This window comes from Tursiops truncatus, chromosome 21, assembly GCF_011762595.2.
Source record: "Tursiops truncatus isolate mTurTru1 chromosome 21, mTurTru1.mat.Y, whole genome shotgun sequence".
Taxonomy (NCBI): Eukaryota; Metazoa; Chordata; class Mammalia; order Artiodactyla; family Delphinidae; genus Tursiops; species Tursiops truncatus.
The window spans coordinates 30,457,218-30,484,154 of record NC_047054.1 but is presented as its reverse complement, the minus strand read 5'-3'; the positions used below and the strand labels follow the sequence as shown (position 1 = coordinate 30,484,154).

The following is a 26,937-nucleotide window of genomic DNA, read 5'->3' as shown; positions in this document are numbered from 1 at the left end:
ATAAAGTCTACTTTGTCTGATATGAGTATTGCCACTCCAGCTTTTTTTTGATTTCCATTTTCATGGAATAACTTTTTCCATCTCCTCACTTCCATCTGTATGTGTCTTTAGATCTGAAGTGGGTCTCTTGTAGACTGCATATATATAGGTCTTGTTTTTCTATCCAATCAGCCAGTCTCTGTCTTTTGGTTGGAGGATTTAATCCATTTACATTTAAGGTAATTATCAATATATATGTTTTTATTGCCATTTTCTTAATTGTTTTGGGGTTTTTTGGTCTTTTTCTTCCCTTCCTCTTTTGTTCTCTTCTCTTGTGATTTGATAACTAACTTTACTGTTGTGTTTGGATCCCTTATTCTTTTTGTGCGTGTATCTACTGTAGATCTTCAGTTTAGGGTTGCCATGAGGTTTTGATATAGCAGTGTATATATAAACAAGATTGTTCTAAGTTGCCAGTCTTTTAATTTCAAATGCATTCCCAATATCCTGCATTTGTACTATCTTCTCACAATTGCCGGTTTTGATATATTTGCGTGCAGATTATTTCCTACCTTTACTATATATTTGCCTTTACTGGTGAGCTTTTCCATTCATATATTTCTTGTTTCTTGTTGTGGCCTTTTCTTTTCCACCCTAGAAAATTCCTTTAGCATTTATTGCAAAGCTGGTCTGGTAGTGCTGAATTCTCTTAGCTTTGGCTTGTCTGTAAAGCTTTTGATTTCTCTGTCAAATCTGAATGAGAGCCCTGCTGGGTGGAGTATTCTTGGTTGCAGGTTCTTCCCTTTCACTTTAAATATATCATGCCACTCCTTTCTGGCCTGTAGAGTTTCTGCTGAAAAATCAGCTGATAACCTTATGCAAATTCCCTTGCATTTTATTTGTTGCTTTTCCCTTGTTGCTTTTTATATTTCCTCTGTCTTTTATTTTTATCAATTTGACTACTATGTGTCTCAGTATGTTTCTCCTTGGGTTCATCCTGCCTGAGAGTCTGCGCTTCCTGACTTGGGTGACTGTTTCCTTTCCCACGTTAGGGAATTTTTCAGCTATTATATCTTCAAATATTTTCTCAGGTCCTTTCTCTCTCTCTTCTCCTCTGGGACTGCTATAATGAGATGCATTTAATGTTGTCCCAGAGGTCTCTTAGACTCTCCTCATTTCTTTTCATTCTTTTTTCTTTATTCTGTTCCCTGGCAGTGATTTCCACCATTCTGTCTTCCAGGTAACTTATCTGTTCTTCTGCTACATTTATTCTGCTATTGATTCCTTCTAGTGTATTTTTCATTCCAGTTATTTTACTGTTCATCTCTGTTAGTCTGTTCTTTAGATTTTCTAGCTCATTGTTAACCATTTCTTGTATCTTCCCAGTCTGTGCCTCCATTCTTTTTCCAAGATTTTAGATCATATTTACTGTCATTACTCTGAATTCTTTTTTGAGTAGATTGCCTATCTCCACTTCACTTACTTGTTCTTCTGGGGTTTTATCTTGTTCCTTGCTCTGGGATATATTCCTCTGCCATCTCATTTTGTCTAACTTTCTGTGATTGTGGTTTCTGTTCCACAGGCTGCAGGGTTGTCATTCTTCTTGCTTCTGCTGTCTGCCCCCTGGTGGATGATGCTGGTCTAAGGGACTTGTGCCAGCTTCCTGATGGGAGGGCCTGGTTCCTGCCCACTGGTGGGTGGAACTGGGTCTTGTCCCTATGGTGGGCAGGGCCATGTCAAGGGGTGTGTTTAGTGGGAGGCTGTGGGCTCAGGAAGACTTTAGGCAACCTGTTCACTGATAGGTGGGGTTATGCTCCCATCCTGTTTGTTGTTTGGCACGAGGCATCCCAGCACTGGAGCCTATAGGCAGTTAGGTGGGGCCAGGTCTTGGTGAGAAAATGGCAGCCTCCAGCAGGGCTCATGCCAATGAGTACGCCCCAGAACTACTGCCACCAGTGTCTTTGTCCCTGCAGTGGGCCACAACCACCCCCAGCCTGCGCAGGAGACCCTCCAATACCAGCAGGTTGGTCTGGTCCAGGCTCTTGTGAGGTCACTGCTTTTTCCCTGGGACCTGGTGCATACAAGACCTTGTGTATGCCCTCCAAGAGTGGAGGTTCTGTTTCCCCAAGTCCTGTGGAATTACTGTGATCAAACCCCGCTGACCTTCAGAGCCAGATGCTCAGAGGGCTCCTCCTACCAATGACAGACCCCTAGGCTGGGGAGCCTGACATGGGGCTCATAACTTTTACTCCTTTGGGAGAACCTCTGCGATATAATTATTTTCCAGTTTGTGGGTTGCCCACCCGATGGGTATGGGATTTGATTTTACCACTACTGTGCCCCTCCTACCATCTTGTTGTGGCTTTTCCTTTATATTTGGATGTAGGGTATCCTTTTTGGTAGGTTCCAGTATTTTTCTGTTGATGGTTGTTCAGCAGTTAGTTGTGATTCTGGTGTTTTTGTGAGAGAGGGTGAGGTAACTAACGTCTTTCTACCCAGCCATCTTTTCTCTGCCTCCTTTTTTTTCCCTTTGTGCTTAGTCTTGTTTCACTCCCTCATAAGGTGTCGAGTGCAGAGGCTTTGCACCCAACACTTCAAACCAGAGTGCCCAGTGTGAAACGGCTGTGCCGACATCTCCGCTTAGTGTGCAGAAGCATTCAATAATACAGTGTTGCTTATTTAAAAGTTGCTAAGAGATTAGAACTTAAAAGTTCTCAACACAAGAAAAAAAAATTTGTAACTATGCATGGTGACAGCTGTTACCTAGACGCATTACAGTGATTATTCTCCAAGGTATACAATATCAAATCACTATGTTGTACACCTGAAACTAATGTAATGTTATACATCAGTTATATCTCAATTAAAAATATTTGGATTTGGGTATGGTGGAGAAGGAGCTGTGAAAGCTACATATGGAGATGGAATCTCAAATGTCTGCAGTGAGACAAGCAAGTATTTCTAAGTCAATCATATTTTTCTGTTTCCTAAATGAAAAAAACAAATTGTCTTCCCAAAAGATAGCAATGTTCAAATAAAAATAGCTACCACTGAATTAGTTTGGGTACACCACAAGAACAAAAATGTTTTATCTATTCATTCAGTTTCTTGATTGCTCTACAAAACTGAGTGAAATTACATTTCCAGATTCATAGATTGCAACTAAAATGCCCAACGGGAGAAAAAAGAGTTATTTTGATAACATCTGTTGACTCCTCACAGTGAAGTAATGATTCTGTCACATTTTACCAAGTGAATGTGGCAGCAAAATATTGCCCCCAGCTCTTAGGTAATTTGGTTTCCAGAACAGAGTTTCAAATAGGCTTCTGAATTTCTACGAAAATTTTAATAAAACCATATAAAACAAAAAGATTTTTGCTATCTTGCTCAAATACAAACTAGACTTTGCTCATCTATATGTGTAGTTAGCAGACAGGGCAAATGTAAATTTTTGCAAGTTCCGTTCAGTCTATAATTTTCTTAATGAAGAAAAGAAAAAGATCTCACTTGCCAAATGTCCTGTACACCTGGTACACAACACCAAAAGGAGTGTGATTTGTTTTCCTGTGATATAAAGGCTTTCATAATGAAAGTTTCAGTCAGTTTCAGTTTCCTCAAAACGCATAAGCACTTACCAAGAATTTTTTTTTTAACTTCACAAAATGGAAAGAAATTGCTTCCTTAAACAAGTGTAGAAGACGACTGTACTCCTTACTGACCATAAAAGATATGTTAAAATATTTAAGATGTAAAATCTTATTTTTAAAAGTTTGGACAAGAAGAATGTACTTCTCTAATTTTGAAATTCATAGAGGATGAGAATAGGAAAAAAAGTGTGTAGTGAAGCAGAAATTTATGTGCTATTTCTCCAAAACAATCTGATGACCTGTGAAGGGGCCATCAGGATTATAGAAAAGGATGCACTGACTGCACCTGGGTAGTTCTATGATTTGCACAGGTTGTGACAACTCATACAATGAAAAAATGACTCATATTTTTGGAAATAAGACTGCTTCAGAACTCAAAAAAATGTAACCAGAAATGGGTAAGCAAGTTAAGAAGGACCTTCTCAGTTCCTTTATTAAAACTGTAATTTATGTGGAATTCAACTTAGATTTCACTAATTAAGATTACTTCTGTGCTTTAAAGCATGCTCCCTGAGAAAGAGAGATTTAACACATGACATCCAATGTGCTTTGGAGTGTATAAATATGATGGGCCTTATAGACATGGACAGCCTATAAGATGAATTTAAATATGCAAAGGAGCTGATTGACAGAGAGGTGGCCTACTAGAATAAGCCTGTAGAAACAAAGAGAATGAGTTTTGAAGAGCTGCAAAATAATATTTCCAAGCCTGAAAACCTGCTGTATCTAGTAAATAAGACCCAAGTATCCCATGCTCAAATGCTTTTGTCAAGATACTTAGCTTAATGCCACCATGATGGACTGACAGCAGAATTCAGTAAATGTGGGTTTGTTAAAACAGAGCTTCAAGTCAAAATGAATTTTACATTTGATTCTATTCCATTTTGCTACTACTTAAAAGAAGAATGTCTTATAGGCTGCAAGCAGTTCAGAAAAGTATAACTGGAAAATGAAACCAAAAATCAAAAATATGTCCGACTGTATTATGGCACAGAAGGAAGCATGTCAATGCTATTTTCATTAAATATGAGCATATCTTTAATCATTCCTATCATATTTATATTCTTTCTCCTTTCTAAAAGTCCTATGTTTATGTATCTTAAGAATAAACAATAAGATAACCATGCAAAATTTAAATATCTAGTAAAGAATTTTTAAAAAGAGGTAAAATAAATTGCTGTATCAGAGGTTACATTATAAAATATTCTCATTATAAAGCATTGCTGTTTTTGCTCACATATTTTATTTTTTAATTGGTTGTTCTATAAACTACTATTGATCAGCACTGTTTACTAGTTCTATTGCTATTTCACTTAAATAATAGCAATTTATGTAACAAAAGTACACAGTACAGAATAATATACAATTTCAAATAAATGCCTATTCTTTCAACATATTTATGTGAAAATAATAATATACGTGTAGTTGTATATGTTAAATGATTATGTTTATTTTTTGGTCTGATACACAGTCTGATACAGCTGTGTTTTAGCTGTCTGAAAAGTTACTCACCCTAGGTATGCCCCCCACTAATAGTCAAGCTACACATAAGTCTGCCCAGGAGTTCACCATTTAATTGCCCCAAAAGAAAAAGGGTTTGTAAAGGTAGACAGACCTCCTCTTCTCCCAGGTTAGTTTAGGCGGGCTCCAATAACCTTCTGGAACCAGGGACTATCCCCCACCTGTTCCCAGTCTCATCCAGGCCTGCTTGATCTCAAAATACTACTCAGGAACCCTAGAGGGGATATCCTAAAGGGAAATTTCTAAAGATGAGATTGTAGCCCCTAAAATGCAGGAGAAAGGAGTAGCCTTGAAAGATTCTGGTGGCATTAATATTACAATGACTACTAACATCATTTAAAACTAGGAATATATGAGACAATACAAAGTGAATAATCTAAATTAACTAATCAAATTATATGCACGGGAATTTCTACTTTTAAAATTTCCTACCACTAGTTACACTTTTTGTTAGACAATGTCAGTGTTGATATATAAAGAAGAGTTCAAACTTAACTGTCTTAGAGTCTTTTAAAATCTTACAAGTAAAGTAAAACCGTATTTGTTGACATTAGTTGCTTTGCAATGTGACTTGGAACGTACAACCGTAATTTATTGTCTTACATATTGTCTTTGATTAATAAAGTTTTAAAGACACTAACCAACTTTCCTCCTGTGTCCATCATCAATACTTCCAAAATCTTTTGCCATCGGCTTGCAATGAGGAGGAGCAAACCCCATTCTACAATGGCAATGGTTAAAATTGTTGCAGACCTAGAATAATCAGAAAATAGAACAATTTTTATGTACAAAGATGGTTTTCAATAGAGGCCAATTAATATTCTACACGTATTCAACAGAGAATTTATTCCAGAGAATTTATCCATTCCAGAGAATTTACCTTAAATAGACAAATTCAACAAATTTTCTCTTGACATTTCCCATACTGTAGAAAGTATATCTGGCTTCTGTTGCCAAATCAATTTTTGCCAAATAAATTCTTTTGCCAAATAAATTCTTTCAACTCTCCCCACAGCCAGACCAAACTACTGTCAATCACCAGTAACATGCCTCTAATTATCATTTACTTCCTAGCTTCACAGAACAGCCCAGACACTAAATTAATGAGCAAGACCAGCAAGAAAATCCTAATGACCTTTATTTACCATTTCCTGCCTTCTCTCTGTAAAAATAAGATCATTTTGGTTAGATGGTAACACATAGTGCTTACAGCACATCCAGCCCACATATTTACCAAACATCTTATACATCCAGAATCATCTTAAATGTTTCTACTTTATCTTCTCTAATAAACAGTTTGGCAAGATTTCTCAAGAAGATAAGATTGAAGTTATAATGTACAAACTGTTAAATGACACCAAGCAGCATGAAAGTGATCAAAAAAATTATTCCAATGATTTCTTTAAATCTCCAAACTGTTTATTGAATTGTTCAAAGCATGTTGCTTAAAATGAAAACTGAAATTACTTACTCCATTTGAATTACAATCCCTGAAAGAACTGCAGCTCCGAAAATTGACATGGTATTTAAGCTCTACACACTGAAATCCCAGACAATACTGAAAGAAAGCAAAAGAAGTAAAAAACAAATTCAGTCAAACCATCAGATTGTGTGCATAGATAATACATAAGAAAAAATTCAAGAAAATTCAAGAATTTGTATTACCAAGAATTGGCATAAAAATCCAAAACATAAAGTAATAATTGTGACTGCATTGAAATAAATGTGAAATAAGCTATATGCTTTCAGATTGTAAATGTATAGTCTTATATAAGAAGTTGAAACTTTTATTTTCTTACCATCTAGCACCAGAAGTCCTCTTAGAAAGAGAAATATCTGGAAAAATAATTTGATTAGTCCCTTCAGTTCAATAATTATCTGAGAAGCATTTAAAAAATACACGGGCCTGGGTACCTCCTGAGACTGTTATATTAAAATCTCTGGGGCCAGGGGCCAGGTGATTATCATGTGCAGTCAGGGTTAAGAAGCATCGAGTGGGAGGCTGAGGTACTAAAATCATTGCTATGAGGAGCAAAGGAAGGTAAATTACTATTCCATATGGGGAAAAAAATGAGAAGCAAGGATAACAGGTAGTTATATGAGGTAATAGGACAATGAGAGACTCCCATGGGTGAGATGGCTAAAAGGCCTTCTAAGAAAAGGAATGTTTAATGTGTGAATTACATTGTCCTAATTTATGGCATTAAATTGTGTGACCTTTCCCAATTATACAAAATTTTTCAGTAAACTCAATACTTTACGAAAGAGTTTTGTTCTTTGGTGAGTTGTGTCTTTGGATCATAATAACAGGGTATGCAGAAAGAAGAGGATCAGAATTCTGAAATAGAGATTTGAGCCAATATCATTTACATTTCAAGGGGAGAGAGATCTCAGGTCTTATTTGTATCTATATGTTTCCAAATGAGCAAGATGTGACAGATACTTGGATTATTTTCTTGCACTATTACCAAAGAGCATTATATAAAAATAAATTTGAATTGAGCAAGCAAACCTTGAGACTTTCTCTCAAAAGAAATGTAAATTTATTTAATTTTCCAGAGTAGCTCTTGGGATTAATAATTTCTAGGATTCATTAGAACATTAAATGGTTGTTAGATATATTGTTTGTTTATAGGATATTAGAACATTCTAAAACATTCTAAAATTATAGTATGCTATATTATTAACTGTTAATACTGTTCTCTTGTTCTTATGTATAACATAAGTGATAACTATAATATGTTACAGCAGAATATAATATTGTAAAAATAGTATTCAATTTAATTAAAACATTCATCTACCAATCAGAAAAAAATCAGAGTTGATTATAAGAAGTTAAAATCAGTGTAACTTTGAAGGTTCTATTGAAACAATGAATACAATTCAAGAAAGTTGTTGCAAAAACATTCCAAAGGAGGAAAAATGCTTGATCATATAATAACTTACTCACCCCAAACTAGTATTCACATGAGATCTTCAAATGTTAGCTAAAAATTACTCCCTATAGTGCATGCAAGAGCACTTGATTACATATTGCCGAACATAAAAAAATGAGCTGTATAAAAATTACTTAAAAGTAATGTTGCTGTTAAAAAGAGGTGTGGAGGTCATTAAAAACAAATATTGCTGGAATATTGCTAATATACCTGTTAAAAATTGTCCACACTTGTAAATAGAGAAAATTGGAGAACCACATTTCTTTTCAATGTCATTTCTGAACATTCATTAAAGGACCCATCTAAGGGAAACCTAAAGGTTATTTAATTATTTAAGGAATGTACTTTGTATAACTTGCTAGTCAGTACTGATAAGAGCCTAGATTTTGTGAACTTATATGTTAACATAGTTTTTGTCTGGCCGGTATGTAAATGAGTTTTGTCTGATTGAAATGATAACCCGAAATTACGGTTTTATTACTCTATAGGACATTAGCAGATTTTACTTCGAACCTAACAACTGTATTTCAACATTCTTTCACCTAATGCCTCTAAAGTAGGGTGATTCCCAAGTGGCATCAAAAATTTAACTTGGCTGATTCTCCATTTCTCTGAGTTTTTTTCTTCTCATTTTGGTTTTTTGTTGCTTTGTTTTTGTTTCTGATTCTTGACCAAGTCAGTAAGTCTGCTCATGATGTGTATATATTTGTGAGTGCTTGTATATATGCATATACACATGTGTATACACATACAATTTTGCTTAGTTTATATATTACAGAATGGCTGTACCTTTGGGTTGTATTAACTTGTTCATTTTTGTCACTTTAAAAAGAAAATGAGTGTGACTGTAAGGGATTGTATTAGGTGTGTATGAGTTTTTAGGCTGCTAACTAGCTTCTGTATGAGAGGCAGAAATAAATTATCTACCTTTACATCTTTCTGAAATATAACTTAATTGGTTTAAAAATTATAATTACTACAATTAGGACATGCCAGTAGCAATAATGGCAGAAGACAATTATGTCTCAGGATAATAGGATGTGTAATTGCTTCTCAAAAGACAAAACTGTTTTATCCTAATGCTATATCTGGTTGTTTCAGAATATGAAAGAGGACAGTGAATGTCAAGGCTTGAATGAATATGGAAAATTATAGACATTTTGTGCAAGGTAACCTTGGTTTTGTTGATAATACCTATGCACAAGAAAATAATGATTCTGAAAAAAATTTAGCAACAATTGTTCAATTTTGGTGGGGTCATTCATAAGATAATTTAACAAATATCCTTGTGAATACCATAAAGCCTCATACTATATTGATGCAAAATTAGAATTTGGGTTTTTAAAAATTGTATACATGGAAATTGCTTGTGAAGTATTCAGTTTGCTCTTTACAGTGGTAGTCCAAGGTTTTTGTTTACTTTCTATAAATTTACCTGGATGGCAGAGATTCCATATTTCACCAGAATAATTTTCTATGCTTTGTATTATGTAAATGGTTATTTTTAAAAACCTCCCTGTTTTTTGAAAGAGCTAAAGTTCCCTATAATTTTAGTACCTTTTCCTATTTTATGCAAGCTCTTGCACTGTCACTTTGATTAACAGGGAGTTAAGCAATTTTTACTAGATAACCAATAATCCTTTTTAATTAAGTAACCACCTTGGACAACTCTGGTGACTTTACCTTACCAAGGTCAGAGTCTAAAGTCAAAAATATTTTTTTTTCTTCATGATTTTAATAATACCTAAAACTATCTTTGAGGTTTCTGAGATTGCCATCAGAAAATAACAGATTTGTTCTCTTATCTCATAAATATAAGAATGCTAGAAATAATTACAATTTGTTTGGTATTCTCCATTATTTATTTATTTTTGTAAGATATTAGTTTTTTAATGAAAACTCATCATATTGTAATGGCTTTTTACAAAATAAGAGAAACTATTGTTCCTAATTGCAGTTGGGAAGAATTTTACAATATCTTTCTTTTTTTAATTCATTTTTAAATTTAAGTAGTTAATTTACAATGTTGTGTTAGTTTCAGGTGTACAGCAAAGTGATTCAGATATATACATATGTTTTCTTTTTCAGGTTCTTTTCCATTATAGGTTGTTACAAGACCTTGAATATAGTTCTCTGTGCTGTACAGTAGGTCCTTGTTGTGTACCTAGTTTATACATAGTAGTGTGTATACTGTAATCCCAAACTCCTAATTTATGATATTCTCCATTATTTCCTAATAGATAGCAATGTAAGAGCTGCATAGGAAGAACTGTCAAAGAAATTCAGCCAGCCTTCCCTAGGTTAATTTTAAATGTTATTAATATAAGCATAACTAATGTTCTTAGCATAAATGTTTCATATATTGTACATGTAACTAGAATGGATTGAATGCTTGTAGAAACTCAAGTCCACTTCTCTTCATAATATTTTCTTATCCTCAAGAGAAACTTTGATCAAACTCTTAATAAATAGTTATTATCACACCCCTGTCTGCAAAATAAGAGATTTTGCTTTTCTCCATTCCCATACTATTGATGACTCTAATAAATGAACCATTCAAACTTTTCAGGCTTTTGATCAACTGGTAGTTTGTGCTTTTCTCTAATGTTTACCTAAAGTTTCTGCTTTCAGGTACAGGATAGAAACTAGGTCTTCACTGACATGTAGAAAGGATCATATCAGGTATTCTACACTATTTGAATTCAAGAATTAGACTCACAGGTACAGGATACGGTGCTTAAGCTGATACTGAGGAGACAATTTCAGAACACACCATATGGCTGAATTAGGCTTTATTGGAATCCTTTATATCCAGGAATATAATGCCATATGAAAGCAAACTGCTAACTCAAAATCCAGGGGAATAAGAATCAATTATACAGGGCTAAATTAAATAATGAGAAAAATTAACTGTGGTTATACATTTCAGATGATATATCAGAAAGCCCTTTTTCTTTCTTCTTGATGCATTTCTAATCCTCAGTTTATTAGCTATGCTTTTATAAACTGAAATGAAACATTTTAAAACTAGGAACTGGTTCTCACTAGTGCCCTCAAATTCAGAAACAATACATTTACTGTTCCTTCACTTTTTATGGCAATGCAATTATTTATAGGCTCAATAATGGTCCACCATTACCCTCCTACCATAAATAACTAGAAAACTAGACAAATTATAGAAAACAACTATTTTTACACATTGGACTATAGGCAGAACAAGACTATGATCTCTGAGAAAAAAATAAAAAACAAATGAGGTGAGCCCTCCTATTTTCCAGGCTCTTTGCTTGGAGGCAATTTCCTGATTAAGGTGTAGTGAGGAGGAATCCAAACACAGTTGGGAAATCTTGTTGAGTAAAGGAGGTAGGGATTCAAGTATGTGAAGGTTAGGAGGCTGTGGAACCTAGAATTTGCTGGGAAGACTATTCTAGAGGAGAGAACTACAAATGAAAGAGTTCTATAAACCTACATAGGAACTGCCTTCTGTCTTTGGCTGAATACAATCTGCACCTGCACAGGGCTAACATCCATAAGACTGAACAAGAACTACTTCCAGAGGAAAAAAATTAGCAAGGAACTATAAGATGAATAGTTCCAGAAATCATACAACATGGAAATCATACAAGGTCCTATCAGCGTGAATGTACAGGCCATGTTGAATGAACAGAATATTCAATAGAGACCATAGAAGGGTCACAACTCAGAACTGGGGCAAATTTAGCCTAAAGTAAAATTTAGACCCTAAAATATTTACTCTATGCCTTCAAAGAGCTTAACAACAAGTCTTGAAAGTTTAAAATGATCTGCAAGTCTACCCAACAAAGAATTGAAGGTAATGATCAAAGAACTCAGGAGAAGATTGGAAGAAAAAAGTGAAAAGTTAGAAGTTTCTAAAAAAGAGTTAGAAAATATAAGGAACAACCAAACAGAGATGAAGAATACAATAACTGAAATAGAAAACATACTAGAAGAAATCAATTATAGACTAATTGATACAGAGGAGTGGATCAGTGAGCTGGAAGACAGAGTAGTGGAAATCACTGATGCCGAACAGAAAAAAGAGTAAGAGGAAATGAGGAAAGTTTAAGAGACCTCTGGTACAATATTCTGTGCACTAATATTCATTTTATAGAGATCTCGGAAGGAGAAGAGAGAGAGAAAGGGACTGAAAACATATTTTAAAACGTAATAGCTGAAACAAATCCCTAACCTGGAAAAGGAAGCAGACATCCAAGCACAGGAAGCTGAGAAAGTTCCAAATAGGATCAACCCAAAGAGGACTACACCAAGACACACTGTAGTGAAAATGGCAAAAATTAAAGACAAAGAATATTAAAAGCAAAAGGGGGAAAACAACAAATTACATACACGAGAACTCCCATAAGACTATTAGCTGACTTTTCAGCAGAAACTTTGCAGGTCAGAAGGGGGTGGCACAATATTTTTAAAGTGATGAAAGGAAGAAAAACGACAACCAACAATACTCTAGCTGGCAAGGCTTTCATTCAGATTTGATGGTAAGATCAACAGTTTTACAGGCAAGCAAAAGCTAAAAGAGTTCAGCACCAGCAAGCCACCTTTACAAAAAATGTTAAAGGGACTTCTCTAAATGAAAATGAAAAGGCCACAACTAGAAACGTGAAAATTACAAAACAAAAAATCTCACTGGTTAATGAAAATATATAGTAATGGTAGTAAATCAACCACATATTTATATACATGGAAGGTTAAAAGACAAAAACAGTAAAGTCACTTATATCCACAATGAATAGTAAAGGGATATGAAAAACAAAAATATGTGAAATATGATGTCAAAAATGTGGGGGAAGGGGAGTAAAATGCAGGATTGTTAAAATGTGGTTGAACTTCAGAAATCAGCAATTTAAAATTATATATATATATATATATATATAGTTTTATATAAACTTCATGTTAACCACAAACCAAAAATCTATAATAGATACACACACACAAAAAAAGATGTGTGCAAACATAACACTAACTATAGTCATTAAATCAGAAGGTAAGAGAGCAAAAAGAGAAAGTAACAAAAAAGAGAAGTACAAAAACAACCCCAAAACAAATAATAAAATAGCAATAAGTACATGACTATCAATAATTACTTTAAAGGAAAGTGGACTAAATGTTCCAATCAAAAGACACAGAGTAGCTAAATGAATACAGAAACAAGATCATATACATGCTGCCTACAAGAGACTCACTTCAGAGCTAAAGACACACATGGACTAACTGTGAGGGAATAAAAAAGGGTATTCCATACAAATGGAAACAAAAAGAAAGCCAGGATAGCAATAATTATACCAGACAAAATAGACTTTAAAATAAAGACTGTTACAAGAAACAGAGATGATAATATAAATGATGACAATGATAAAAGGATTAGCACAAGATATGAAAACCTTTAAATATGCATGCACCCAACACAGAAGCAATTAAACACATAAAGCAAATATTAACAGACATAAAGGGAGAAATTGCCAGTAACATAATAATAGTGGGGGACTTTAACGGCCCACTTACAACAATGAAGAGATCATACTGACAGAAAATCAGTAAGGAAACACTGGCCTTAAATAACACATTAAAACAAAGAGACTTCATAGATATATATAGAACATTCCATCTAAAGCAGTAGAATACACATTCTTTTCAAGTGCACAGGGAACATTCTCCAGGACAGATCACATGCCACAAAAAAAAGATACTAGGCCACAAAACAAGTCCGGGTAAATTTAGTTGAAATCATATAAAGCATCTTTTCTGACCACAAGGTGATTGAGACTAGAAATTAACTATGAGGGAAAAAAAAAAACCAAACGTGGAGCCTGAATAATATGCTGCACAACAAAAATGTATCACTGAAGAAATCAAATAAGAAATTTTAAATGCTTGGAGACAACGAAAATTAAAACACTATAATTGAAAATCCATGGGATGCAGCAAAGGTAGTTCTAAGAAGGAAAATTATAATGATACAAGCATACCTCAGGAGACAAGAAAAATCTCAAACAACTTAAACTTACTTAACAACTTAACAACTTAACTTAAACAACTTAAACTCCTTTAGTTACTTAAAGGAACTAGAAAAAGAAGAACAAACAAAATCCAAAGTTATTTGAAAGAGTGAAATCATAAAGATCAGAGCCAAAATAACTAAAATAGGGACAAAAAAAAAAAACCCACACACAATAGGAGAGACCAATGAAACAAGAGCTGGTTCCTTGAAAAAGAAACAAAATTAATAAACCTTTAGCCAGACCCATCAAGAAAAAGAAGAGAGAGGGCCCAAATCAATAATACCAGAAATGGAAAAAAAAGTTACAACTAATACAACAGAAATACAAAGGATCATAAAAGATATTCCAAAAATTATATGACAATGAAATGGACAAAGTCCTAGAAATGTACAATTTCCCAAGACTGAATAAGGGGTAAAAACAAAATCTGAACAGACCAATTACCAGTATGAAACAGAATCAGTAATTTAAAAACACTCCCAACAAACAGAAGTCCAGGACTAGATGGATTCACAGTAAAATTCTACCAAACATTTGTAAGAGAGTTAACAGCTATTTTGCTCAAATTATTCTAAAAAATTGCAGAGAAAGAAATGTACCCAAAATCATTCTAAGAGGCCAGTATCACCCTGATACCAAAACCAGACCAAGATATCACACACGAAAAAGAAAATTACAAGGAAATATCACTGACAAACATAGATGCAAAAATCCTCGACAAAATATTAGCAAACCAAATCCAACAATATATGAAAAGGATCATACACCATGGTGCAGTGGGAATGTAATCCAGAGATACAAAAATGGTTCAATACCCACAATTCAATCAATGTGATACACATATTAACAAATTTAAGAATAAAAATTATATGATTATCTCAATACCTGCAGAAAAATCTATGGACAAAATTCAATGCCACTTATAATACAAACTCTCAGCAAAGTGGGAATAGAAGGAATATACCTCAATGTAATAAGGGACATACATGCTAATTCCACAGCTAACATCATACTCAATGGTGAAAAGCTCAAACCATTTCCTCTAAGATCAGGAACAAGACAAGAATGCCCCCTCTCACCACTTTTATTCACCATAGTATTGTAAGTCCTAGCCAGAACAATCAGACAAGAAAAAAATAAAAGAAATCCAAATTGAAAAGGAAGAAATAAAACTGTCACTGTTTGCAGATGACATGATATTATGTATAGGAAACCCTAAAAATACCACAAAAACTACTAAAGCTAATTCAGTAAAGATGCATGATACAAAACTAATATACAGAAATCTGCCCCATTTTTATACACTATCAGAGAATTTTTTTTCAAAATTCCAATTTCAGTTGCATCAAAATAATATAATACCTAGGAATAAATCTAACTAAGGAGGTAAAAGACCAGTACTTAGAAAACTGTAAGACACTGATGAAAGTAACTGACGACAATACAAACAGATGGAAAGATGTACTGTGTTCACGGATTGGAAGGATATTGTTAAAATGTCCATACTACCTAAAGCAATCTACAGATTTAATGCAAGCCCTATCAAGATACCCATGACATATTTTCACTGAAATAGAACAAATAATTCTAAAATGTATATGGAACCCCAAAAGACCCCAAATAGCCAAAACAATCTTGAGAAAAAGAACAAAGCAGGATGTATAACTCTCCCTGATTTCACACTATATCACAAAGCAACAGTAATCAAAACAATATGGTACTGGCATAAAAAAGACACAAAGATTAATGGACCCATATAGAGAGCCCAGAAGTAAACCAACACACTTATGGTGAATTAATCTATCACAAAGGAAGCAAGAATAGACAATGGTAAAAAGACATCAATAAGTGATGTTGGGAAAACTGGACAGCTGCATGTAAAATAATTAATTTAGAACATTTTCTCATCCCATAGACAAAAAATAAACTGAAAATGGATTAAATACCTAAATGTAAGACTGGAAACCATAAAACTTCTTGAAGAAAACATAAAAGAATGCTCTTTGTCATAAATTGTAGCGATAATTTTTTTTGGTCTGTAACCTAAGGCAAAGGAAACAAAAGCAAAAATAAACAAACAGGACCTAATTAAACTCAAAAGCTTTTGCACAGCAAGGAAACCATTGACAAAATGAAGAAAACCTACTGAATGGGAGAAAATATTTACAAATGATATGACCAACAAGGGATTAATATGCAAAATATATACACAGGTCATACAACTCAATATCAAAAACCCAAAATACTCAATTAAAAAATGAACAGAAGACCCGAATACATATTTTTCCCAGGAAGACATACAGAAGGCAAACAGGCACATAAAAAGATGCTGAAAATTCATAATCATCAGTTGTAACTTGTCCTTTTTCAATTTTAATTTTATTGACTTGAGTCCTCTGCTTTTCTTTCTTGATGAGTCTGGCTAAAGGTTTATCAATTTTGTTTAACTTCTCAAAGAACCAACTTTTAGATTCATTGATCTTAGCTATTTTTTTCTTTGTCTCTATTTCATTTATTTCTGCTCTGATCTTTGTGATTTCTTTCCTTCTACTAACTTTGGGTTTTGTTTGTTCTTCTTTCTCTAATTCCTTTAGGTGTAAGGTTAGATTTATTTGAGATTTTTCTTGTTTCTTGAGGTAGGTTTGTATTGCTATAAACTGCCCTCTTAGAACTGCTTTTGCTGCATCCCATAGGTTTTGGATTATTATGTTTTCATTGTAATTTGTCTCTAGGTATTTTTTGATTTCCTCTTTGATTTCTTCAGTGATTTCTTGGTTATTTAGTAGCATATTGTTTAGCCTCCATGTGTTTATATTTTTTACAGTTTTTTTTCCCTGTAATTGATATCTTGTCTCATAGCATTGTGGTCAGAAAAGATGCTTGATATGATTTCGATTTTCTTAAATTTACTGAGGTTTGCTTCATGACCCAAGGTATGGTCTATCCTGGAGAATGTTCCATGAGCACTTGAGAGGAAAGTTTATTCTGTTGCTTTCAAATGGAATGTTCTATAAATATCAATTAAGTCCCTTTGGTCTATGTGTCATTTAAGGTCTGTGTCTTTACTGGTTTTCTGTCTGGATGATCTGTCCATTGATGAAAGTGGGGTGTTACAATCCCCCACTATCATTGCATTATTGTCGATTTCTCCTTTTATGGCTGTTAGCATTTGCCTTATATTTTGAGGTGCTCCTATGTTGGGAGCATATATATTTACAATTGTTATATCTTCTTCTTGGATTTATCCCTTGATCATTATGTACTGTCCCTGCTTTGCCTCTTGTAACATTCTGTATTTTAAAATCTATTTTGTCTGGTATGAATAGTGCTACACCAGCTTTCTTTTGATTCCCATTTCCATGGATTATCTTTTTCCATCCCCTCACTTTCAGTCTGTATGTGTCCTTAGATCTGAAGTGGGTCTCTTGTAGACAGCATATATATAGGTCTTGTTTTTATATCTATTCAGCCATTCTAGGTCTTTTGGTTGGAGTATTTAATATATGTACATTTAAGGTAATTATTGATATGTATGTTTTATTGCCATTTATTAACTATTTTAGATTTTTGGGGGGTCTTTTTTCTCCCTTTGTCTTTTGTTCTCGTGTTGTGATTTGATGTCTATCTTTAGTGATGTGCTTAGATTGATTTTTCTTTTTTGTCTGTGTATCTATTGTAGATTTTTGTTGTGTGGTTCCCATGAGGTTTCGATATAGCAGTCTATATGTATACCAGACTGTTTAAAATTGTTGATCTCTTAGTTTCAAATGCGTTTCCAATATCCTGTATTTGTACTCCCCTCTTCTCACAATTGCTTGTTTTGATATCATATTTGTGTGTGGATGAATTCCTACCTTTACTTTATGTTTGCCTTTAATGGTGAGCTTCTCCATTCATAATTTTCTTTTTTCTTGTTGTGGCCTTTTCTTTTCCGCCTAGAGAATTTTCTTTAGGATTTTTTTAATGCTGGTTTGGTGGTGCTGAATTCTCTTAGCTTTTGCTTGTCTGGAAAACTTTTGATTTTTCCATCAAATCTGAATGAGAGCTTTGTTGGATAGCATATTCTTGGTTGTAGGATTTTCCCTTTCATCATTTAAAATATGCAGAGCCATTCCCTTCTGGCCTGCAGAGTTTCTGCTGAAAAATCAGCTGATAGCCTTATCAGGGTTCCCTTGTGTGTTATTTGTTGATTTTCCCTTGTGGCTTTTAATATTTTTTCTTGTCTTTAATTTTTATTTGTTTCATTAATATGTGTCTCAGTGTGTTAATCCTTGGGTTTCTCTTGTATGGGATTCTCTGCATTTCCTGGACTTGAGTGACTGTTTCCTTGCTAAAGTTAGAGAATTTTTGGCTATAATCTCTTCAAAAATATTCTCAGGCCCTTTCTCTCTCTCTTCCTATCCTGGGACCCCTTTAATGCAAATGTTGGTGCATTTAATGTTGCGCCAGAGGTCTCTTAGACTGCCCTCATTTCTTTTCATTCTTTTTTCTTTATTCTGTCTTGTGGCAGTGATTTCTACCATTCTGTCTTCCAGCTCACTTATTCGTTTTTCTGCCTCAGTTACTCTGCTATTGATTCCTTCTAGTGTATTTTTCATTTCACTTATTGTATAGTTCATCTCTGTCTGTTCTTTAAATCTTCTAGCTCTTTGTTAAACATCTCTTGTAATTTCTTGGTCTGTCCCTCCATTCTTTTTCTGAGATCCTGGATGATCTTTACTATCATTACTCTGAATTCTTTTTCAGGTAGTTTGTCTATCTCCACTTCATTTAGTTGTTCTTGTGGGTTTTTATTTTGCTCCTTTGTCTGGAACATTTTTCTCTACTGTCTCCTTTAGTCTAGAAATACACCCACACACCTATGGTCAATTTACGACAAATGAGGCAAGAATATACAATGGAATAAAGACAGTCTTTTCAGTAAGTGGTGTTGGTAAAACTGGAGAGCTACATGTACAAGAATGAAATTAGAACATTCTTTAACATCATACACAAAAATAAACTCAAAATGGATTAAAGTCCTAAATATAAGACCAGATACTATAAAACTCTTAGAGGAAAACACAGGCAGAACACTCTTTGACATAAATCAGAGCAAAATATTTTTTGAGCCCTCTCCTAGAGTAATGGAAATAAAAACAAAAATAAACAAATGGGACCTAATTAAACTTAAATGCTTGTGCACTGCAAAGGAAACCATAAACAAAATGAAAAGACAACCCACAGAATGGGAGAAAATATTTACAAACAAAGCTACCAATGAGGGATTAATCTCCAAAATATACAAACAGCTCATGCAGTTCTATGTCAAAAAAGCAAACAACCCAATAAAAAATGGACAGAAGGTCTAAATAGACATTTCTCCAAAGAAAACACACAGATGGCCAAACAGCACATGAAAAGATGCTCAACATCACTAATTATCAGAGCAATGCAAATCAAAACTACAAAAGGTATCACCTCACACCGGTCAGAATGGCCATCAACAAAAAGTCTACAAACAATAAATTCTGGAGATGGTGTGGAGAAAAGGGAACCCTCCTACACTGTTGGTGGGAACGTAAATTGGTACAACCACTGTGGAGAACAGTATGGAAGCTACTTAAAAAATGAAAAGTATAACTACCATATGATCCAGCAATCCCATTCCTGGGCATATATCCAGAGAAAACCATAATCCGAAAGGATACATGTACCCCAATGTTCACTGCAGCACTATTTACAATAGCCAAGATTTGGATGCAACCTAAATGTCCATCTAGAGAAAAATGGATAAAGAAGATGTAGTACATATATACAATGGACTATTACTCAGACATAAAAAGGAACGAAATAATGCCATCTGCAGCAACATGGATGGACCTAGAGAATTTTCATATTAAGTGAACTAAGTCAGACAAAGAAAGATAACTATCATATGATATCACTCATATGTCTAATCTAATTTTTAAAATGAAACAAATTCTTATTTGAAAAACAGAAACAGACTTACAGGTATCAAAACCAAACTTATGGTTACCAAAGGGGAAACATGGTGGGGAGTGATAAGTCAGGAGCTTGGGATGAATATACACACACTACTATATATAAGATAGAAAACCAGCAAGGATCTGCAGTGTAGCACAGGGAACTCTACTCAAGATTCTGGGAAAACGTATACAAGAAAAGAATCTAAGAAAAGAATGAGTATATGTACATGTATAACTGAATCAATTTGCTGTACACCTGAAATTAACACAACATTGTAAATCAACTATACTCCCATAAAATTAAAATTAAAAAATAAATGTAAAAAATTGTTAATGATCAGAGAAATGCAAATCAAAACCACAATGAGATTATCACCTCACACCCGTCAAATGTTTATCATCAAAAGTCTACAAATAATAAATGCTGGAGAGGGTGTGGAGAAAAGGAAACCATAGTGCACTGTTGGTGGGAATGTATTTTGCTATAGCCACTGTGGAAAACAGTATGGCGGGTCTTCAAAAAACTAAAAATAGAATTACCATGTAATCCATCAATTCCATACCTAAATATACATGCAAAGAAAATGAAAACACTAATTCAAAAAGATATATGCACTCCAGTACTCATAGCAGCATTATTTATGATAGCTAAGATACAGAAGCAACCTAAGTGTCCATCAACAGATGAATGGATAAAGAAGATGTGGTACATATATACAATAGAGTAGTACTCAGCCATAAATACAAGTGAAATTTTGCCTTTTGTGACAACATGGATGGACCTTGAGGGTATTACACTTAATAAGTCAGAAAGAGAAAGACAAATACTATATATTATCACATATATGGAATCTAAAATATGAAATGAGTGAACATAACAAAACAGAAACAGGTATAGAAAACAAACTAGTGGTTACCAGTGGGGATAGGGAAGTGGGGAGGGGAAAGAGAGGCACAGGTGATTAAGAATATATGTAAAATAAATAAACTACAAGTATATATTATACAAGCAAAGGGACTATAACCAATATTTTATAATAACTTTAGAGTATAATCTATAAAAATGTTGAATCACTCTGCTGCATACGTGAAACTTTTATAATATCATAAATCAACTACACCTCAATAAAAAATGTATGTAGATCCCGAGCCCTCGATAAGACGGAACATAACTTCCTACTTTTTAAGTCTGGTATATACATAGTGACTTTTTCAATAAAGTGCAAAATGGAAAGAGGGGGAAAAGAGTAATTTTACAGTGAGAAATCTGGAAACATTACCTCAGCCAGGTAATCAAGGTTAATGTCAACATGCACATATACTTGATATGATGAAAGGGCACTTTACCTGTGCATTTTCCTCCCAAGAACACATAAACCCAATCTAATCACAAGAAAAACATTACACAAATCCAAATTGAGGGACATTCTACAGAATATCAACCAGTTCTACTCCAAAATGTCAAGGCCATCAAAAACAAGGAAATTCTGAGAAATTGTCAAGAGGAGCTTAATAAATGTCCTGTGGTATTCTGAGTGGAATCCTGCAAAAGGACACTAGGTAAAAAGCCAAGGAAATCCGAATGAAGCATGGACTTCAGTTAAAAATAATGTATCAACATTGCTTCATTGATTATAGCAAATGTACCATACTGTTGTTAGATGTTAATAATAGGGGTGTTGCTTAGCGGTGAGGTGTTCAATATGGGCAACAGGGAAATCTGGGGGTCGATAGCATGGTGGTGATGGTTGTGCAACTCTATAAATTAATCAAAAGCAATGAATTGTACACTTACCATGGGTGAATTTTATGGCAAATGATACCTCAATAAGGCTGTTTTAAAATGCATTGGTTGGTATATTGGCAAAATGAGTACAAGCATAAAAAATAATTTTTAAAACACTTAAAATATTTAGTTATAATTACCATTTCAGGACCACACACAGTGCCATCTTCTACAAATGTTTGATCTCTGTCTTCAGGGTTTTCAACTGTGGTCAGTGTATTTCTAGGTGTCCTCCCTGTGGTTAGAAATGTTGATGTACACAGGTCATCTCGTACATGTGTATAAATCACAGATAAATTTCGGCGTCTTACTAAAGCTTTGTGAGGCCAGGTACAAACTAATTTTCCACATAACACATGGCTAGAAGCATAATGAAGAAGAAAAGTTTCTTATTATTTACAGAAATAATGTAGATTGCTGATATAGCTAAATTTTTAAAGTATTTTACTAACTTAAATCCACATTTCAAAAATTTTCTCTAAGTAAATTTTTTTGAGCACACTGACTCATGTATGATGTGGCTCTTTTTGTTTTGTGCAGAAATGTAGCAAGGGAAAAATTAATCATTTTTGCAATCTGACAGCCATGATCTGGTCTATATTAGCTTCTGAAATTTGAGCAAATGATCATTGGTCTTTGATTTTTTTCATTAGTACAATGGGATAAATAATTCTAACTACAAATATTTGATGTATATAAACATATATTTATAATATATAGCATAAATATATAATGAATATAAAGGAACTAACACAATGCCTACCTCAGCCCATCAATAAACACAGGTGATTTTTATGGTCATTATTCTAACATTATAGACACTGAAAACATGTTGTTTGTAGGAAATAGGTAATACTGTTCAGCTCAGATCATGAAACAAGAGAAAACTTGTTATAAAATGGCATCTTAGCTTGTACATAATATGTTCCAGAATCTTAGCAATATACAACCTACATTCCAAACAAAATTATAATTTTCTAAATACATACGGGTAATTACAAAAATTTCGGCCACAGTTTCCAAATTTATCTCCTCTTGCATTTATTTCCTCAAAACAAGCAAATGGAGCACCTCTAGATGCTAAAAGAAAACAAGAAACTTAAGTAAGTAAATTACAACACACAATTCCAATTATCATGATAGAAATAACAGACCCAGTCTGGAAATTATAATGTTATCCCTAGGAAGGTTTATAACTACCTCGCATTAAAAAGTTGCTGGGGATAGATCAAGATTAATTACTCAAATGGCTATATACTATTAGAAAAATAAGCAGTCATTGCCTCTCTATTCCTCTAAACTGTTTATGCTCTGCCTTAGTTATCTACCAAATGTGAAAATAAAGTTTGCTCTTACTACAAAAAAAAGAGGAAAGAGACGGGATTTATAATGCGATACTGACAAGAAGCCCAAAGAGCATTTCATTTAACTCTTCCTATTCCACACTAGAGTCCTCAGCTGTGTTCCCTAGTAACCTAACAATCACTAAACAAGAACTATTGAATTTTAAAATTAGGAAGGATGTGAATGTTCATCTACTTTGGCCATTTAAAATAGTTCTATCTAATTTTAAGATCATGAAAAATTAGAAGATATTTAAAGCTGCCCCATCACTTTGACTTGATGATTTAGAGGTAGGCAGTGTTGCTCATTTTAATCACATGTAATAAGAACTGAGATCTTTTGTTGTCGCTACGTTTAATTGACAAGGGAATTCTCCTTAGCAATTTCACAGATTTTTATAGTTGGAGAACATGATCTATAAACTTCACTCTATCTCCTGAAATTTTGTCATTTGCAACAATATGGATGGACCTGGATGGTTAAGCTTAGTGAAAGTCATATAGAGAAAGAAAAATACTGTATGTTTTCACTTACATGTGAAATCAAAAAACTAAATAAATAAAACAAGCAAATGACTGTAACAAAAAAGAAGCAGAATCACAGATACAAACTAGTTACCAGTTGAGAGAGGATTTTAGGAGTGGCAAATTATAGGAAGGGGATTAACAGTTACAAACTACAAGGTATAAAAATAAATAAAATATATGAATATAACATACACCACAGGAAATGTAGCCTATATTTTATAATAACTTTATATGGAGTATAATTTATAAAAATATAAAATCAGGAATTCCCTGACAGTCCAGTGGCTAGGTCTCTGCACTTTCACTGCACAGGGCATGGGTTTGATCACTGCTTGGGAACTAAGATAACACGTGCCACATGGTGCAGCCAAAAATAAATGAATGAGTGAATAAATAAATAAATAAAATCACTATATTGTATACCTGAAACTAACATAATATTGGAAATAAACTATACTTCCATAAAATAAAATAAATTACTGAATTAGAGGAGACAAAAAATAGAATGAAAAGGAACGAAGAACACCTACCTGACCTATGGGGTACCGTCAAAGAAATGACAAACACATCATTGCAGTCCCAGAAGGAGAAGAGAGTGAGGAAGGGATAGAATGCTTCTTTAAAGAAATAATGGATGATAATGTCCCACGCCTGGGAGGGATTTGGATATCCAAGTTTATAAAGCTAATAGATCACCTCAAAATTCAACTCAAAGTAATCTTTTGCAATGCACATAATCATAAGACTGTCTAAACCAAAGACAATGAGATAATTATAAAAGCAGCAACAGAAAAAAATTTTCTCATACAAGGAAACTCCCATAAGGATATCTAAATTTCTCAGTAGAGACTTTGTAGGCCAGGAGAGAATGGGATGATCTATTAAAACTGCTAAGAGAAAGAAACTGTCAAACAAGAATGTTTTAACCAGAAAAGCTGTTAATCAGAATTGAAGGGGAAATAAAGACTTTCCCTAAGAAACAAAAATGGAGGGAATTCACCACCACTAAACCTGTCTTACAGGAAATGTTGAAAAGAGTTCTACAAGCTGAAGTAAAGGGATGCTAATTAGTAACATTAAAACAAATGAAAATGTGAAACATACTGGTAAAAACAAGCATATAGTCAGATTCAGCATGCTCTAATACTGTAATATGGTGATGTGTCAACTCCTTGATTCTAATATAAAAGTTGGAGGAAGAAAGTATTAAAAATAGCTATAGCTTCAACAACTTTTAGTGGGTACACAATATGAAAAGATGTAGTTCTCAGTACAAGAAAAATTGTTTGTAACTATACATGGCGACAGATGTTAACAACACTTATTATGATCATTTTGCAATATTTAAAAGTATTGAATCACTATGTTGCACAACTGATATTAATATAATATCATATTTCAATTATACCTCAATTTTAAAAAAATGTAAGTGGTGACATCGAAAATATGAAAGGGGATAAAAGGATAGAGTTTTTAATGTGATCAAAGATAAATTATCATATGTTTTATGTGAGCCTCATGGTAACCACAAAGCAAACACTTAAAGTAGATACAGAAAAGATAAACAGAAGGGAATCAAAGTATACCACTATAGAAAATCATTAATTTACAAAGGAAGGTAAAAAGAAAAGAATAAAAGAAAAATAGAGTTACAAAACACAAAACACCCAGAAAACAACAAATAAGATGGCATTAGTTGACTGTTAAGTAACAGTAATTCTTTAAACATTAATGAACTGAATTCTCCAGTCAAAAGACATACGGTGGCTGGATAGAAAAAAAAAAAAAGACCCTATTATGCGGCCTACAAGAGACTCAGTAGAGTATTAAGGACACACAGAATGTCAAAAGTAAGACATGGTAAAATATATTCCATGCAAGTGGAAGCCAAAAGAGAGCAAAGGTAGCTATATTTACATCAGACAAAATAGACTTAGGCAAAAATAGAAACAAGAGACCAAGATGGCCATTATGTAATGATAAAGAGGTCAATTCATCAAGAAGATATAACAATCATAAATATATATGCACTCAACAATGGAGCACCTAACTATATTAAACAAATACTAACAGATATGAAGGGAGAAATAGACAAAAATACAATAATAGTAGGGGAACTCAACACACCACTTTCAACAATGGATAGTTCATTCAGACAGAAAATCAACAAATAAACGTTGGACATGAACCATACATTAAACCAAAGGGATCTGACAAACATATTCAGAAGATTCCATCCAACAGCAGCAGAATTCACATTCTTCTCAAGCACACATGGTACATTCTCCAGTATAGAGCAGTGTTAGGTCACAAAACAAGGCTTAGCAAATTTAAGAAGACTGACATCATAGTAATTATATTTTCTGACCACAAAGGTATAAAACTAGAAATCAATAAGAGAAGTAAAGCTGGAAAATTAACAAATATGTGGATATTAAACAATATGTTCCTGCACAACCAGTGGGTCAAAGAAGAAATCAAACAAGAAATCAAGAAATATCTTAAAACAAACAAAAATATAACATATGAAAATCTCTGGGATGCTACAAAAGCAGTTCTAAGAAGAAAGCTTACAACAACAAATGGTACATTAAGGAAAAATAAGGATCTCAAATAAAGAACCTCACTTTACTTAACAAGGAAGTAGAAAAATAACAAACTAAGGCAAATGTTAGCAGAAGGAAGGAAATAACAAACATCAGAGCAGAAATAAATGAAATAGAGACCAGAAAATAATAGAAAGAAATGAAGAGCTAGTTTTTTGAAAAGAAAGATTTGACAAAACTTTAGCTAGACTAAATCAGAAAAAAGAGAGGGCTCAAATAAATGAGAATTTAAAGAGAAAATATTACAACTGGTACCACAGAGTACAAAGGATCTTGAGAGACTACTGTCAACAATTATAAACCAACAAACTGGACAATCTAGAAAAAATGGATAAAATCTTCAAATACATACAAACTACCAAGACTGAAACATGAAGAAATAGAAAATCTGAACAGACTAATTACAAATAAGGAGGTTCAAAAAACTTCCAACACAGAAAAGCCCAGGGCCAGGTGGTTTCACAGGTGAATATCAAACATTTAAAGAAGAATGAATGTCCATCCTTCTCAAACTCTTCCAAAAGATTGAAGAGAAGGAAACACCTGCAAACTCAATTTATGGGGCCAGCATTATCCTGCTACGA

General features: G+C 33.7%; 1 protein-coding gene across 6 annotated transcripts in view; it reads right to left on the bottom strand.

Annotated features, from left to right (window-relative positions):
* Window positions 1-26,937, bottom strand: part of LOC101339706 (disintegrin and metalloproteinase domain-containing protein 5-like) — a 230,572-nt gene that overhangs the window by 94,418 nt on the left and 109,217 nt on the right. For 5 of the 6 annotated variants that reach the window (XM_073798647.1, XM_073798649.1, XM_033848743.2 and 2 more), the window contains exons 15-18: window positions 22,866-22,956; window positions 22,017-22,236; window positions 6,619-6,705; window positions 5,789-5,900 (exon numbers count right to left, since the gene is read on the bottom strand). In XM_073798647.1, coding sequence (XP_073654748.1) covers window positions 5,789-5,900; window positions 6,619-6,705; window positions 22,017-22,236; window positions 22,866-22,956 — 510 coding nt within the window. Of the gene's footprint in view, window positions 1-5,786; window positions 5,901-6,618; window positions 6,706-16,067; window positions 16,165-22,016; window positions 22,237-22,865; window positions 22,957-26,937 lie in introns of those variants that run through there. The other variant, XM_073798650.1, reaches the window with a different exon arrangement.